The 15285-nt window shown below is 53.4% G+C and overlaps 5 protein-coding genes across 5 annotated transcripts; 1 reads left to right on the forward strand and 4 right to left on the reverse strand.

Moving 5' to 3' along the window:
* Nucleotides 1–932: 932 nt before the first annotated feature.
* Nucleotides 933–3881, reverse strand: CGGC5_v010325 (Retrovirus-related Pol polyprotein from transposon TNT; the record flags this gene model as incomplete). Its single annotated transcript, XM_032028238.2, has 1 exon — nucleotides 933–3881. The coding sequence occupies one exon, from the start codon at nucleotides 3879–3881 to the stop codon at nucleotides 933–935; it is 2949 nt and encodes a 982-aa protein (XP_031875466.2).
* Nucleotides 3882–4673: 792 nt separating this feature from the next.
* CGGC5_v010326 (uncharacterized protein) lies at nucleotides 4674–5544 on the reverse strand (the record flags this gene model as incomplete). The annotated part of the gene is made up of 2 exons (XM_066152328.1): nucleotides 4674–5477; nucleotides 5536–5544. The coding sequence occupies 2 exons, from the start codon at nucleotides 5542–5544 to the stop codon at nucleotides 4674–4676; spliced, it is 813 nt and encodes a 270-aa protein (XP_066008229.1).
* Nucleotides 5545–7891: 2347 nt separating this feature from the next.
* On the reverse strand, nucleotides 7892–8940 carry CGGC5_v010327 (uncharacterized protein; the record flags this gene model as incomplete). The annotated part of the gene is made up of 2 exons (XM_066152329.1): nucleotides 7892–8789; nucleotides 8888–8940. 2 exons carry the CDS (start codon nucleotides 8938–8940, stop codon nucleotides 7892–7894), a joined length of 951 nt encoding a protein of 316 aa, XP_066008228.1.
* A 2933-nt stretch (nucleotides 8941–11873) lies between these two features.
* On the reverse strand, nucleotides 11874–12221 carry CGGC5_v010328 (uncharacterized protein; the record flags this gene model as incomplete). Its single annotated transcript, XM_066152330.1, has 1 exon — nucleotides 11874–12221. The coding sequence occupies one exon, from the start codon at nucleotides 12219–12221 to the stop codon at nucleotides 11874–11876; it is 348 nt and encodes a 115-aa protein (XP_066008224.1).
* A 169-nt stretch (nucleotides 12222–12390) lies between these two features.
* Nucleotides 12391–13974, forward strand: CGGC5_v010329 (uncharacterized protein; the record flags this gene model as incomplete). Its single annotated transcript, XM_066152331.1, has 3 exons — nucleotides 12391–13133; nucleotides 13292–13486; nucleotides 13578–13974. 3 exons carry the CDS (start codon nucleotides 12391–12393, stop codon nucleotides 13972–13974), a joined length of 1335 nt encoding a protein of 444 aa, XP_066008223.1.
* Between the last annotated feature and the right edge of the window lie 1311 nt (nucleotides 13975–15285).

The raw sequence follows: 15285 nt of genomic DNA on the forward strand, positions 1-15285 counted from the left end.
ACACCCTACCAGCTTCCAAAGCGCGCGGCGCCATCCCGGCGCGAGCGGTGACCCTAGCGTTCCTCCCGTTATGCCGTGATACCCCGGGTACGATCCGAGTGAGGGCCGGGCCCGGAGGCCGGGCCCTAAGGCGATACCATATCCGACCGGTCCCCCTAGGGGCAATTCTTCAACACCCTCCTTCCTCCAGCAGCCCGAGTGCGAGTCGGGGTTGTTTCCTTTCTGTAGCCTGCTGCTCGAATGTGTTTGCTACGGCCCACTGGTTGTCCGAGGGCACAACCCCCCGGGCCAGCTTCCCGTTACCCGCCGCCGTCTCCGACCGTGCTTCCAGCCTCACAGCTGGTTTTCGGCAGGCCGACCATGTCTTGCCCTAGGCTGTCCTGAGGGCTACCCAGCCGGCGTAGCCTCCATCTATCCCATGACTAACCCGCCTCAGTGTCTGTCTGTCTGGAGGTATTTCCCAGATCTGGGAGGCGTGAGGGTGCCCTGTCTCTGCCCCGAGAAGCAGTGTCGGGTGGTTTTTACCTAGTTCCCTCGAAATGGGGGAGCTTCGCGTTCGCATTTCGGTTTTCGGTCTCTCGATATCTGTCGATTTTGCTGGTGTTTTGGTGGTTGGTGGCGCGTGTGAAAATTTTTGTGCGACGTGTCAGGCCTACATTGCATAACCGAGTCAAGCATCTCAACTATGCAATCCGGTACTGCTTCCTAATGTTAGACAAACGATGTTGATTTAATGCAATACCACTGAGGTCCATTGATCAAAAGGTGATTGTTCTGCTTGATTGAGGGATTTCCTCCTATACCGGTCCGAGCGGGGTTCTGTCTTGTATTTACCCATCATCATCGGTTCTTGCATATTATTCAATGCATTTCTAGCATCCCTTTATCCAGACACAGTCGTCAATCCAACACACCCCCCCAGTTGAAGCCGCTTAGGCCGAGACTGGTGCGTCGGCTGGATCCAGATCCAATTTCCCCATCTTACTCAAGAGTTCTCTTTCTTCCAGTCCTGGCAGTTTTCTTCTCTTGAGATGCGTAGAGATATCGGCCAAACCAATTTGTTCGACAAATCTTTCCAATGACGCATGGTGCATCGGTTTGGTGAGCCCATCCGCGATCATGTCCGTGGTAGGCTGATATTCCACCTTGATCCTATTCATTTGCGCCTCTTGTCTCAACCAATGATTGTGTATGTCTACGTGTCGAAGTTTGGTCTGCATTTTCGTGATGTCCTTGTTGACTAACTGTATCGTCTGGAGATTGTCACATTGGATTCGTATGCGTCCTTCGTCCAGTTGTACTCCAAGCTCTGCAAGTAGCCGGGAGATGAACATAGCCTCCTTGGCTGCCTGCGCAAGAGCGAGTAGCTCGGCCTCGGTCGTTGAAGTAGTGACAGTTGCTTGTTTGTTTGCTTTCCAACCGATGGTGCCGCCGAAAAGTCGCATGACGTATGCCTGAGAGCTCTTGCGGTCCTCCGTGTCGTCGGCGAATGAAGCATCGCTCGCCACGATGAACTCGTCGCCTCCGCCAAACCGTAAGGCCAGCGACGCTGTTTTCCTGAGGTAAAGAAGTACTCGATCGGCAGCCTTGTGATGTTCAGGTCCCGGGTTTGCATTAAACCTGGCAAGTTTTGACGCTGCGAAGGCCACGTCAGGTCTCGTAATAACAGCGGCGTACAGTATTGAGCCGATCTTCCGTTGATAGCGCCGGACAGACGCAACGACTGCCCGTGGCTCGTATGGACGTAGCTCTTCGCGTCTGATGGGAACATCGTGTCGCTGATCTATGTCTTCAGCAAGGTTAGCGATCTTGTCAATATAATCAGACTGAGAAAGCCAGATCAGGTTCTTCTTCCTATCCCGGAGAACTTCGATTCCGAGGAACCATTGCAGTGGTTTTCCTCCCGTCATTTCGTAACGTTTTCGTAGTTCTGTTGTGACTTTCTGAACTTCGTTTTCCTTCTGCTTTCTGTATGCCAGGACGATATCATCAACATAAAAGAAGATGATGATACTTCCTCTGGTCATGCAGCAGGGTTCGTGTGGCACGGACTCGAATCCGATCTCTTTCAGGGTAGCCGTGAGGTCTCTCTGCCACAGAAGGGGCGACTCTCTTAAGCCATACAGTGCCTTCTGGAGCATCAGGATAATTCCCGGTTTCCTATAGCCTGGTGGCATCCGCATGAAAACGTTTGTGTCCAATCTTGCGTTCACAAACGCATTGACGGCATCGTATTGGATGAGCTCGAGATCGAAGCGTGCAGCAATCGCCATCAGCGTGCGGAAGGATCGTCCAGCTAGTGTCGCGGCGTATGTCTCCTCATTGACGGGCTTGGCCTGTTGGTCTCCTCTGACGACAAGACGAGCCTTCCCCTTCTGAAACCGTCCATGCTTGTCAAACTTATATACGTAAACCCACATGCAGTCTAGGACTTGACAGTCCTTTGCCCGGGAGTCCTGTCGATTGATCTCGATCCAGGATCTCATCTCGGAATGGCTGCGCAAGTGTTCCTGCTCCGCCGCCTCAAAGATCGTTCCCATAGGATGTTGCCTGAGTTCTGCGTGGCTCCGTGGTAATGGGGGCATTTGCCTTCGATGTAAACTGTCGGGTGTTTTGAGGAGTCGCTGGAGCTTAGCCTTGTCAATCTTCTTGCCATCCATCAAGCCGACTAGTGTGGCTTGACGTCCAGCAGAGAAGGCTGCTTTCCATACTTCGAAGACGTCTTTGTTGTTGTCGCATCTGCGAGTCTCAACTCTTGATCGACTTACATCATCCCGAATCGCCATGACTAGAAGTGCCGTCGGTGGAAGAGACACAGGGGACAGGTACGGACGACTTTGGGCATCAGAATTCTTGGCTTGGTCATCGGTGCCGGCTTCTGCCTGGTCTTCCGAGCCGCCTTCTGGTTTCCCCTGATCGACTTCCACGTCCCCGGATGTTCCAGAGCCTTCGTCGGTACCAGCTGGTTGATCAGACTCAGCCTCCAACTGTTCAGCTCCCGCATCTCTTTCCTCTTCTTGGGGAGCGGCGTCTTCCCGACTGAGCCAGGTTGCGACGCTCTCGTCCTCTCCTTGAAGGCCATCCCATGTTTCGGGTATAACGGCACCGCTCAGGTCGTCTTCCGTCGTAGCGTTTCGGTCTGTCTCTGGCTCTTCTACCTGCTTGAGTAAATCAATTAGCTCTTGCTGCCCAATGTGAAGGATATCATCTCTTAGTTGGTTGATATTTCCGTTGAAAAGTTCATCTTCGTTGAAGATGACATCTCTTGTCGCAATGATCCGTCCTGTCTGTGGATTCCAAATGCGATATATATTCGTTGACTGGTATCCAACGAGAAATCCAATCCATGCTTTAGGGTTCAACTTTTGTTTCTTCCTTTGTTGCAGCTGAGCTTCTGAGGTCATGGCGTATGCTTTGCACCCATAGACGCGTAGGTGTGCCTGATGTGGTTTTCGATCTTGAACCACGATTCCGTCTCTGTGTGCGAGAGCTGTATGGAATCGGTCGTACGGTGTTCGCCAGCTGTACATGTACTTTGGCGTTCGGTTGTACAAGTACACCGCTGCGCGATATATCTCAACCCATAAATGTTCGGGAAGTCGTGCTCCTATTCTCATGGCCCGCGCTTTCATCTTAACTGCTCTACCTGATGCCTCAGCTCCACCGTTTTGGGCCTGGGTGTTGGGTGCTGATGATTCGACCTTGATGTGGTGCGAGTGGAGGAACGAGGAAGCGACAATTCCTTCTCTCAGAATCTCGTTATCGCATTCCACGGCCTTTGGTTTGACTTGGAACTGCCGTTGAAGAATGCCGAACAGATTCTCGAGCACTATATCGATTGTGCTCAGGCTTCTTTCTACCAGGTAATAATCCCAAATCATTCCAGACCAGCGGTCTGTTATCAACATCACGCTTTTCCTCCCCATTGGATCTCTGGGTAGGTCATGAAAGTCGATTGCCAATCTTTCGCCGGGTCCTTGTCCTGTATTTCGTGGCTGGCGATGCACTTGACGTTTGATCTTGGATAACGCGCATCCGTCACACTCGACGGTAGTTGGTCCCTTGATTCGTACTCCGTTTGAGGTGTTGACGAGGCGTTCTAGAGATTGCGGACCGGGGTGTCCGAGGCGAAGATGCCATCGTAATGCGTCTGCTTTCACAGCATGTCGCTCGGTCCAGGAGTTGAACTTGTGCCTCCGCGTGACAAATACACCTTTTGTGGTGTTCAGAGGCACATCTTCAATGACGAACTGATCATGGCGATCCACCAACTTGCAGACAATAGTGTCGTCGCTTGACCGTAGGTAGTTGCACGCAGGTCGAGTATCCCACCAGTATCCACGTTTCTGTAGTCGCCGAAGCGATACCAGGTTGCATGGGAAATTCTCGCAAAAGGCGACGTCGTATAGTCGGAGTATTCTCGAGCCCCCAGGTCCTTCAGTACGGATGTCTACATTCCCGTATCCTTGAATCGGTACTCTTTGCTTTCCAGCTAGAACGAAGTCTCCAAGCTCTCCTTTTCGGTAGTGATTGAACCGATCGACATTGTTGAAGATATGGACTGTTGCTCCTGAGTCGAGAAGAGCCGAGTTCTTCAGCGGATAAAGCGCACTAGGGAGTGTCAGGTTGGATGAGATGAAGCTAGCTCCACACTCTCCGACGTTCCTTCCTAGTCAATCCATCTCCTCGACTGGTTTAACTCTCTTAATGCGGCTGATCTCATCTTTCAAAGACGCGTCATTTCTGACGCGATGGTCAACCGCGTCACGTATCAGCTTTCTTCCCTTGAAGTATGCTGGGGCTTTCTTCGGAAACACATAGTAGCAGTTTTCCAGCCCATGAGCACCTTCACAGGCCTTGCAGACCACATCGGGGCTCCCTGGCGAGAATGCGCGCTTACGCTTCCGGCCTGTAGCTTGGTTTCGGGTCTGTGTGTCGCCTTCTTCGTTGCTTGGTGTAGCCTCCAGCTGAGGTAACATGCTTTGGCTTTGGCCTGTTGCAAAGGTCGGGCCAAACACGCCTCTGGTGAGTCGTGATCCCTTCTCCTGAAGGCCAAGGAGATCCCTTCGCTCGGCCTCCTTCCTGAGGTCCTTCGCGACCTCCCCAATCGTCAATGTTTCCTCCTCAAGCTTATCCTTGTAGATTCCAGCGTATATGGTGACCCAACCGCCGAATATTGGCTGGATGGCTCTCGTCAAATCTTCAAACCAGGTGTTGGGGTCTTCCACTCCTCCGGTTTTTCTCACAAGCGCATGGTTGGTGGCCATCTCCCAGGAGGTGATCCATCCCGCGAAATCCTTAGGCACACTAGAAAGGATCTTCGTGGCTGTCTGGTATTTACGCCGGGCTGCAGTCTGCTGTTCCCTCTCAGTGGCACCAACACTTGTCCGTAGATTGGCGTACCACGTCCTGAGGTCCCACATTGCACGACAGGAGCTCTGGCGCAAACCATAGTCTACCGTATCAATGACCCACGCCTTCAACCTCTCTGAATTCGTTTCTTGCTCTTTGTATTCCTTGTAGTCTTGCTCATACACTCGCCATTCGAATGTGAAGGAAGCTTTGTCTTCTGCCGTCAGTTCAGACAAGTTTCGAGCGCGTAAGTGTGGGTCGGTCGATTCAGTCGTCGAAAGCGCAAGGTCGCCTGTCGAGGATTGGCTGACTGTCTGAGTCGATTGCCCACCGTGGCGGGTCTGTCTTCCCTGTGGGGAAAGTTGGTCTAGGTCGGCAGCGCGAGAAGAAACCTTCCGATTGTAGGTTTCAAATGCTGGTCGTTGGGGCTTTTCCATCAACGCTTCTTCGCCGTCAGGATTGATGCAATCCCATAGGTGCAAGCTTATAGACTTCGTCTGGAATTCTTCGTCCCAACGGCCCCAGTCTTCGAAGGTCCGCAGCAGCACCTTCTTCGACGAAGCGGTATTGGTCGACATCGTATCTGCTTAGATTGCACGAAGCTTGTTCTAGAGCGATATGAGACTCTTAATTGTTAGACAAACGATGTTGATTTAATGCAATACCACTGAGGTCCATTGATCAAAAGGTGATTGTTCTGCTTGATTGAGGGATTTCCTCCTATACCGGTCCGAGCGGGGTTCTGTCTTGTATTTACCCATCATCATCGGTTCTTGCATATTATTCAATGCATTTCTAGCATCCCTTTATCCAGACACAGTCGTCAATCCAACAGATGGAACCCTTTATTTTCCTTATCCCTTTTTTTTTTTTTTCTCTTTCTTTTTCTTAACTTTTTGGGTTTTCTTTTCTTTTTCTTCTTCTTTTTTCTTTCTTTTTTTCTGTTGGTTTGTTTCCCCCCCCCCCCCCCCCCCCCCCCGATATCTTCCTCCTACTGTAATCATCCTTCTTTGGAGTTCTTTCTTGTAGCTGCTGATATAGTCCTTACGACACCGTCCGGTTAGGCAGATACATGATACTCGATTTGCAGTTTTCCTGCGTTCTTCACAGACCGAGCCTGATTCTAAATGCTTGCTTAACGGATTAAACCCCCCAACCCCTATCATCATTGTGAAGGAGCCTGGGCGAAGCAGCTCATAACTCTAAAGACCACTAGTAGTGATTTCTAAAAACCAGATACTCTAAACCTGGCTCTGTAGATATGGTCCGGCCTCCCTGGTTAGGACGTCAGTTGTATATAACCATGAGATGTGCCTAGCCTAGACGTCCATGTCGCATTTCAAGGTAGCGTCGAGCCCCGCAGCCGCCCCTTGCCCATAGCTTAACAGCCACGGAGTAAGTTATATGGTCCTCTCGTCCCTTGAAGAGCCTTAGAGCCTTAGATCCTCACTTGTGGAAATGCAACTAACGACGTAGAGATAGCTAACCTGAGCCGGGCGCGGGTTAGGCAGTTAGGGTCATCATGGTTAGGTCGTTCGGGTTATGGTATATGTCCCTATCGTCTTAAGGATTGTGGCTACCAACTAAGCCGTGTAGGGTCAAGTATACAACCCTATGATCACTACTTACACATGTTGCTGATTTCTCTCAGCTTAGGTCTAGGTAATCCTCGGCCCAGACGAGGAATCCCGCATTGGGTGGATGCTTATATAAGCATGCATTGCATGTAATCATCGCTCGAGTCCCATCTCGCTCATGCCCATCCTCACAGCACGCTGCAGTACCTAGATATGCACTCTTTTTTTTTCACACTTTGGTTTGTGTGAGGTACCTGTTAACATAAGGTACAACTAGTTGGTGTAGGAAATCACAAGGCCTGTATCTAAGGTAGCTGCTGTCTGTAGGCACGCATTCTGTGTACACGTTCTAATGAGGGCGGGCAACAGAGGCGAGTGAGACCAGCCTGCCGGCTGTTGGCCTGGGCAGTCTAGACGAGCTCGCCCGATCATCAATAGAACACTAGGCTTCACACTAAGCAGACCAGTCTATATAACGGGGAAGCCGAACAATAATTCAGGATCTCCCGCCGGTAGGATTCAAGGAGTCTGTCGAACAAGCACGCAGGTCTTTTATAACGCAACCTAAAAGTAGTTATCACGCCTTTTCTGTACTCAGCCGGCTGGATACTGTAGTGGACGAACACCCTCCATGCCAGGCGCAGCTGACACAACGCGGGAGAGTTACCAGGTGCTGCAGGGCTCAGTGGTATAATGTATCCAGCCTCACAGAGAGCTAGCTCCCTCCGCCACCTGGTGGGTATACAAGAGCACCTGCAGCAGCACATGTGTGTTTTCCAGCTCGTAGGCGACGAATTAATCCATAAAGGGTGATATCTATAAAGCAAAGTAGTTAACCCCGGCGCCCCTCCTTGTTCGCCGCGGCTGCTGCGACCCTATCTCCAAGCCGCCCATATGCCAAATGTGTAAGCCATAGATAAAAAAGTATACAAGCCGGGAGCACGACAGCTCGCCTTCTGGAATCAAAAGCAGCCGCCCCACACAACCAACGCCATTCCCGCCGCCCCCTCCCGGAACCTCGCACTCCTCTCCTCGGCGGCCTCGGGCGGCTCCTTGTACCATGGTGCTAGGTCCTGCACCTTTATTAACCCCTCTAAGCTTCGGAACAGGCCGAGAACCCTCCGCCTCCTCCTGCGGTCCCTCAGAAACGCTTCTGTCACTGATCTATCGCTTTCAACGAGGAAAACCCCCGCAGCCCTTTCAACCATGTTCGTGCAGATGTCTTCGCCGTCGGGGCGGTGGCGCTTAGCCCCGACCCGCAAGACGAAGTCTCGCGACAGCTTCGCTTCGTAGTGCGTGTGTAGGGCCATCGTCTGTCGCGTGACAATGTGCCACGAGTGCGCGATGGCCTCTTGCATAAGCCTATCGTCCGCATGCCCTCTCGAGAACACGTCAAAAGACGAGGTGTAGTCGTTAAAGTAGGCCTGGTGCTCAGCGTCGCCCCAAATCCTGTTCGTGGCTTTGGCGTCCAGCCAAGCCGTCTGCCTTGCCTGGAGGAGCCCAATAAAGACCTCCTTGAGCAGGATGAGCATCGCCCGATTAAGCAGCCTGTCAGACAGAATGATTGCCTCCGCTACCGAGGACAGTGTCATGCGCGAGGCGATAGACATCAGGCCCTGCCCGCTTGGCTTCCCGTTAGCCCATGCGGCAAAATACCAGTGGTGGACGAAGGACAAGTAGGCATATACGCACTCAGGCCGGACGTCGTCGTCGTCGCTAAAGTCTACAGACCTGTCGAAGCCCTCCCTGTAGAATCCCATTATGCAGCCTTGAAAGTACGACGAACACTCGACGATGATGTCGCGGTGGACGAGGAACGTTGTAGAGTGGCACCGTATTATGATTAGCTGCGTTGTGTCCCTGTAGGAAATGTTAGCGAAACCGCCCAGCCTGCTGCTACACCTTAGCCTACTCCCATGCTGATGAGGAGGCGGCGTTCCCGATACGTAGTCTCTAACCTGCTCTTCTGGGCTGCCGCGCCCTTTGCGAAGTCGTATAGTAGCCGCACCATATCGCCTTAGGGGAACAGCACAACAGAATAGGTGTGTGTGCGTGTACGTGGTGTGCGTGGTGTGCGTGGTGTGCGTGGTGTGTGTGTGTGTGTGCGTGTGTGAAGAGAGAGAGAGGGAGAGAGAGATGGCCTAGGTGACGGCCGGCGGTATGGAAGGTACCTAAGGTATGTTGAGGTTGTATAGTGTAAGGTGCCTTAGCGGTCGCTTGATGTGGTGGTGTTTAGTGTTACTGAGGTGGACAGTGCAGTTGGGTGGGAATAAGCGGCTCTGACCATCTGTGGGCTGGTGGAAGGTGGGCTTTGGTGCACTAGAAGGAACCTAAGGGTCATGGGATTGCAGAAGATGAATGTGAAGTTGGGAGGGCGGGAAGGGTAATTGCGAGGAGGCGTCACCTTCCCGACGGGAGAGTTGCATCCACTGGCTCTAACCAACGCCGAGATAAAACCACAACTGCAAAGACGACGCCGGCGGGAAGGCCCATGGGATGACTTCCGTAATGAGAAGGAACGGCGGGGGACCTCCTGGAATCGGCAGCGCAGGCACTGCCCGGGCCGGCTAGTGTGCTTAGGTAGGTTTATGCAGATGGCAAGTGGTGAACACCGCGGCTCGGTCGGGTGCGGGCCGGAAGGCGCAGGCAGCCCAGGTAGGTAGGTACGCGTGTAACCGGGTACCTCGGGGAAGGAACTCCTGGGTACGTAGCTTGTTAGCGTGTAAAGATGAACGAACACCTAGGAACACTCAAACCGCCGCTTAGAGGAGGGTGTACTTACCACGGAGCAACGCTGTCCATAGACAAAATAACGACACAACGTTGCAGTTGTCCTGGGGAGCGGGGCCGCTGCTGACAACACTAACAGTGTAGTTATGTGTGGACCCTACCTTACCTTAGGTGATACTCTCCGTCTGTCTAGGGAAAGGTACGTTGAGGTAGTTAGGAGTGCAGAGGATAAGTGGCGGGGCAGAAACTAAATCGACGTTAGCTAGAGACTCGCGGGTAATCTTAGGCGGGCGCTAGAAGCAGCAAAATCAAGCCGGTTGCTCTTAAGGCGTGTATAATAGGCAAGACCAGAGCTTGGCCCAAGGGGGGATATAGTAAGAAATTAGGATCCCAGAGTACTTCTGCAACGGCGCGGTGGGTGACCCCTTCCCTCCCTCCTACCTTATCTTTGTTTAATACAACGTCCGTTTTTGAAGTGGAATTAGAGCGTGAGGTAGTGAGACTCCTGACAGAAAGCAGGTACGGAGCACGAATCACCTCACAGCACCTTATACTCGAGCCGTATAATATGTAATATTTGCGAACCGTTCACGCAAAAGGTTGTCTGCTTGTCTATTTCAAATCGCTCTTTCTCCCTCGCTCACCACCACTGCAGCTCCAAGCCTCCTTCCTTCACAAATCCCATCCCACAAACCCCTACCTACCATACCCATCGAAAGCATCAAGTACCTCTCACACCTTAGACTTGAGTACCTACCTATCTATCCATGGCATACTCTCCAGCGTCGTACACCCCAAACTTATGCTACCTGACTTCCTTATAGCAACCCCTCTTCACTAAAAAAGCAGTACTAACACTAGCTACCTCATACAGTTATTACCATCATACGCATCTTATAATCCACGCGCATGTTTGACCCATGCATCTCGGGGCGCTACTGCTAACGCTACCGGGAAACCCCCCCCCCCCCCCCCCCCGCCCCCCTGCCTGGCTAGAGCCCCGATTTGTCGCCATGGCTTCCTTCCATGCTAACGCGGACCGGCCCTTCCCCTTAGGGAGACTACCCCGCGAGCTGATCGACTGCATCTTCAGCTACTACATGTCGATAGAAGAACCGTTTGAGTACCTGATCCCCTTCTCAACGGCCAGCTCGTTGTGGTTCGACCTGGTCCATCCCTCTATGTGGGCGAATGTCTGCCTGAACGCCATTACCTCTGAGGACATCAAGCCCGCGAAGCGACAGCAAGCCCACACGAAACAAGATTGATTGGGGAGATTGTCGACCCCGAGGACCACCGATGCCGTCGATGCACGGCATGGACGCCACATAAGGTACCCGTCCATTACGTCCACTACCGAGCCGCCGAGGGGGCCCGGGCACCTGGGCGCTGGCATGGGTAGAATGGAAGGCTCCGGCGTTTGGTCCCGCAGATTGGGGCTCAGGGCTTTTACTACCACGAACGCGAAAAGATAGGGCTGTGAGGGTGGAGTTCTCGCCCGACGCACCCATGGGGTGGGTGTCTTGTTGAACGCCGAGGTCGAGGCCGACGCGGAGGCTGAGGCAGAGGCTGAGGCGGAAGCCGGACGGACGACGATCACATCGTTCCAAGTTCGCATGTCGTACTCATAATCTCTTACTTATAATTACTAAGCCGGTTGCAGTCGACAGGCGTACTCGGACGCTTCCAAGGCCCTGAAGATGTAGAGAACAACTTGGGGCTGCTGAAAACACCTCATCCCGACCCCTGGGGTCAGCCATTCCGCTGTCCAGAAGAATTCAGCTGTATGGGTTTTTTTCTTCGTAGCCGGGATGAAGTCTAGGAGGAGCGCTGTGCGAGTACCATTCGGCAGGGAGGTTGGAAGCGTTCCGGAGTACCGCAGATATAATAATACTTCGCACCGAGCGGACTCGCCATCACTAAACAAGGATGACCTGCAGTTGGAAATCCAGCCCGATAGGCGGGAGCGAAAATTCCACCATTGTGGCTGATTCGCATTTCATTAGCCACCTAAAAACGCCTGATAACAAAACAACAACGCCTGATAATCATGTCTGATGATGACTGCAAACCCACCGCGTGCTCTAGAGTTATGAACCCCTAGGTCCCCTACCTTCCCCCTTCACACCCCCTTCTAAGCGCCGGGTAGGCACTCGCTCAGCATTCCATTGCCATCACATGTGTCTTCTGCCGAAAGGGAGACCCACCACCTGCTCAGCCGTCCATGCTGATCAACTCGTCATCATCCACATCCCAGACGCCGCGGTGGCGGAGGACGTTGCGTGTGAAGTAGGACGGGCCACCCCCACGGAGAGTAGCAGCCATCGGCGCGTTAGCGGCGTACCCTGCGAAGATAGAGATGTATTCCTCGAGAGTCTTCTCGGCGCTGGTGCTGGGGTTGAGGATTCTTTCCAAGCCGAAGGCGAAGCTCAAGCCTGCGTCGCGCATAACAAAGTGATTGATCCTGACTACCGGGGTCGAGAACAGATCGATGGACATGACCTCTCCATCTGACCGCCGGACCTCGGCCTTTCCAAGTTGTAGTTGTCTAACGCCCCTCATGATCTCGTTGTAGTAATGGTCCCCACTCTCTCCGTTCGCGCTAAAGGTAGCAACACACTTCCCTCCTACATACCACCCCACCAGCACCCACTGTTAGTGCTGCGCTGGGCCCGCCACCCTAACACTAACACCACCAAACCCAGCCCCACGACCAGAACCCTCGCCCGCGATGGCCTCACAGCCAGCCGCGGGCCCCTCGCAGGGCCCCAACGGCCTCATATCCTCTATACATAACCTGCCGAAGACCCCTCCCCCCCCTACCTCCCTACCCCCACGTCCGAGGGGCCTCACGCCCCCCCCTATCTGGCCCCTGGGAAGAGGGCCACAACCGGCCACTGCCGCCCTTCAGCAAGCCCGGGAAGGCCGGGCCCTCCGAGATGAGGCCCTGAACCTCCTCGCAAAAGGCCTAGATGCCCTCATTGGGACGGCTCCAGCACGCCTGAAGGCTACAGCCCAGGACCTTATCGACTCCTTTACCAGATTTGCAACCGCAGAAATCTCTGGACCCACCCCTACCCCCGGGCCCGGAAAAACGTACGCCCAGGCCGTCGGAGGCTCCACTGCAGGTGGACCCCTCTCCGGCCCCGGCCCCGGCCCCCGGCCGAGCCGAACAACAGGCCGGCAGCCCACCAACTACGCAAACAAGCCAAAACAGACCCAGGATCTCCGCCTACTGGTTCGGCTCCCTGCAGAACATATCCCTACGTCTAGATCTCTGGCCCCTCATTCAGTAAAAATGGTAGTCACAAAAGAGCTTAACCTACAACCACAAGACCTAGTTGAGGTTCGCCATACTGCTACTGGCTTCTCACTGAGACCCCAGAACAAGGAGATTCAAGCCCTACTCCTGCAGAGGGCCCCTGAGATTAAGAACTGTCTCACAGCTGAGAAGGTAGAAGTGCCTACTAGATGGTACCAGTATTCCATCCCTTTTTGCCCCCTGTACTTCACAAGCCTGGATGGAAGTAAGGTGGGTATTGAATCTGAAATAGAGGAGGAGGTCCTTCTAAGGACAAAGCAAAGACTCCTCTCCTGGCGCCCAACCCGAGATAGCCCTAACCTGGCTACAGCTACGCAAAGCCTCATCATCGCCCTCCCTCAAGAGGTCAAGGAAGGCTTCCGCCTATTCGGCCAGTCAGGCCCAGCCCGTCTGCTTCCCCCAAGGAAGCGTACCCCCAAACGACACTCCCCTGGCTGCCAAGGCTTTCACTCAGACCGCTTTTGTACCAGGCAAGCTCTCTGCGAGAACTGCAGCAAGCCGTTAGGTACTCATGAGGCTGGGCCATGCCTAGCCAGGCCCAAGTGTGCTAACTGCTATGGGCCCTTCCCAGCAAGCCACACTAACTGCCCAGCCAGACCGCTACTAGTTAACGGAAAACTTGTCATACCCACCTATAAGGAACTGCGAGGGATCCGGAAGGTTGGAGGCAAGGCCTCAGATGACCTCCTAGCTAGCCAGACCTGCTCCCTGGGCAGCACACAGCAAGCAGAGGCCAGGCCAGGCGCTACATCTAAGCGCCCTCGACCCCTCACACCTACACAAGACTCAATTGTTGTTGCAGATACTGCTAGCATAACTGGAAGCAGCAGCAGTATGGATGAGGATGAGGCTGAAGACTCTGAAGCCCTCCCCCTTACTAACCGCCCTATCCGCCCGCTTCCAAGCAGCAGCAGAAGCCAGAGGGTAACACAGAAACCTGACTACAACGTTATTAATGCCTACACCCACCTCGACCTCGACTCAGAGCAGTAGGCTCAGGCCGGCTTCCCCACGGGTACTACGGGTCGCCCAGTGTAACGTGGGGAAGATAAGCCCAGCTCATACAGCTCTCCTGGAGCTCTGCTGGGCAGACCAGATCGATATAGTACTGATCCAGGAACCCTGGACAGGCTTTAGAGATAAGATGCAAATTAATACACACCCAGGCTATAACTCTTATGTGCCAGTTGACTTCTGGAACAGCAGAGACACAAGGCCTAGGGTCATGACCTACACACGCAAAAGTCTAAGGTTACGCATACAGCAACAAAGACCTACCCAATCAAGGGATATCTTATGGATTAAAGCTGGCGACGTTACTATTATAAACGTCTATAGGCCACCAGGTGAACCCACAAACCACACAACAAATACCCTCCTAAGATATCAACCACCAGAGAGAGCTCTTATTGCTGGGGATCTTAATGCCCGCCACTCTTCTTGGGAACCCAGCTCCCAAAGCCGGAACCGAGGGGACGATATTGCAGAGTGGGCTGAAGGCTATAATCTTGAGTTCATTGGGGAAGCTGGGGCTCCAACCCATACCCATGGGCATGTACTAGACCTCACCTTCTCAAATATTCCCTTTGCAGAGGCCCATGTCAGCCCACACCTACATCCAGGGGCTGATCACCAAGCTATCACAACAACTATGCCTATAAAAACCCAGGAACAGAGGTGCCAGACAAGCCTCCCTACAGTCTCAGACTCATCCCTCCTCCGGCTAGCCGACCTAGTAAGCGCAGGGATCCCAGCCCTGCCTACCTTAGGGGATACACCTACTCCGGCAGAAATAGACTCCCTAGCTACCCAACTAGTCAGCCTCCTTTCTACAGCTATCCAGGCGGTAGGGAAGAGACGGACTAGCCAGGGTAGGGGAGCCCCCTGGTGGACAGAGGAGTGTTCAGAGGCCCACCAAGCAGCTGTTAAGGCAAGGCGTCGACAAATCCAAGAGCCTGGGCTAGTAATACCACCGCCTATCCTAGAGGAGCAGAAGGCCTTTCTGACCACAGTCAGGAAGGCAAAATGTGCCTACTGGGCTGCTAAGATTGAGGGGGCTAGATCTAGCCAGAACCTATACCAGATACTAAGCTGGCGTAAGTCTGGCCTAGCTATCAAGGCCCCACCTCTACTAGTGGATGGACAGGCCATCAACAACAGCTACGATAAAGCCCAAGCCTTGCGGAAGGCCCTACTAGAGAGATTTGACGCTACAGACGACCTACCTGGGAACCCATTTGCTGCTCCTATAGTCCCAAGGCGTCTAATACCCTGGCAACAGATAGTCAGCATTGAGGAAGTACG

This window comes from Colletotrichum fructicola (genome assembly GCF_000319635.2).
Source record: "Colletotrichum fructicola Nara gc5 chromosome Unknown KSG_Nara_v1_contig06, whole genome shotgun sequence".
NCBI lineage: Eukaryota > Fungi > Ascomycota > Sordariomycetes > Glomerellales > Glomerellaceae > Colletotrichum > Colletotrichum fructicola.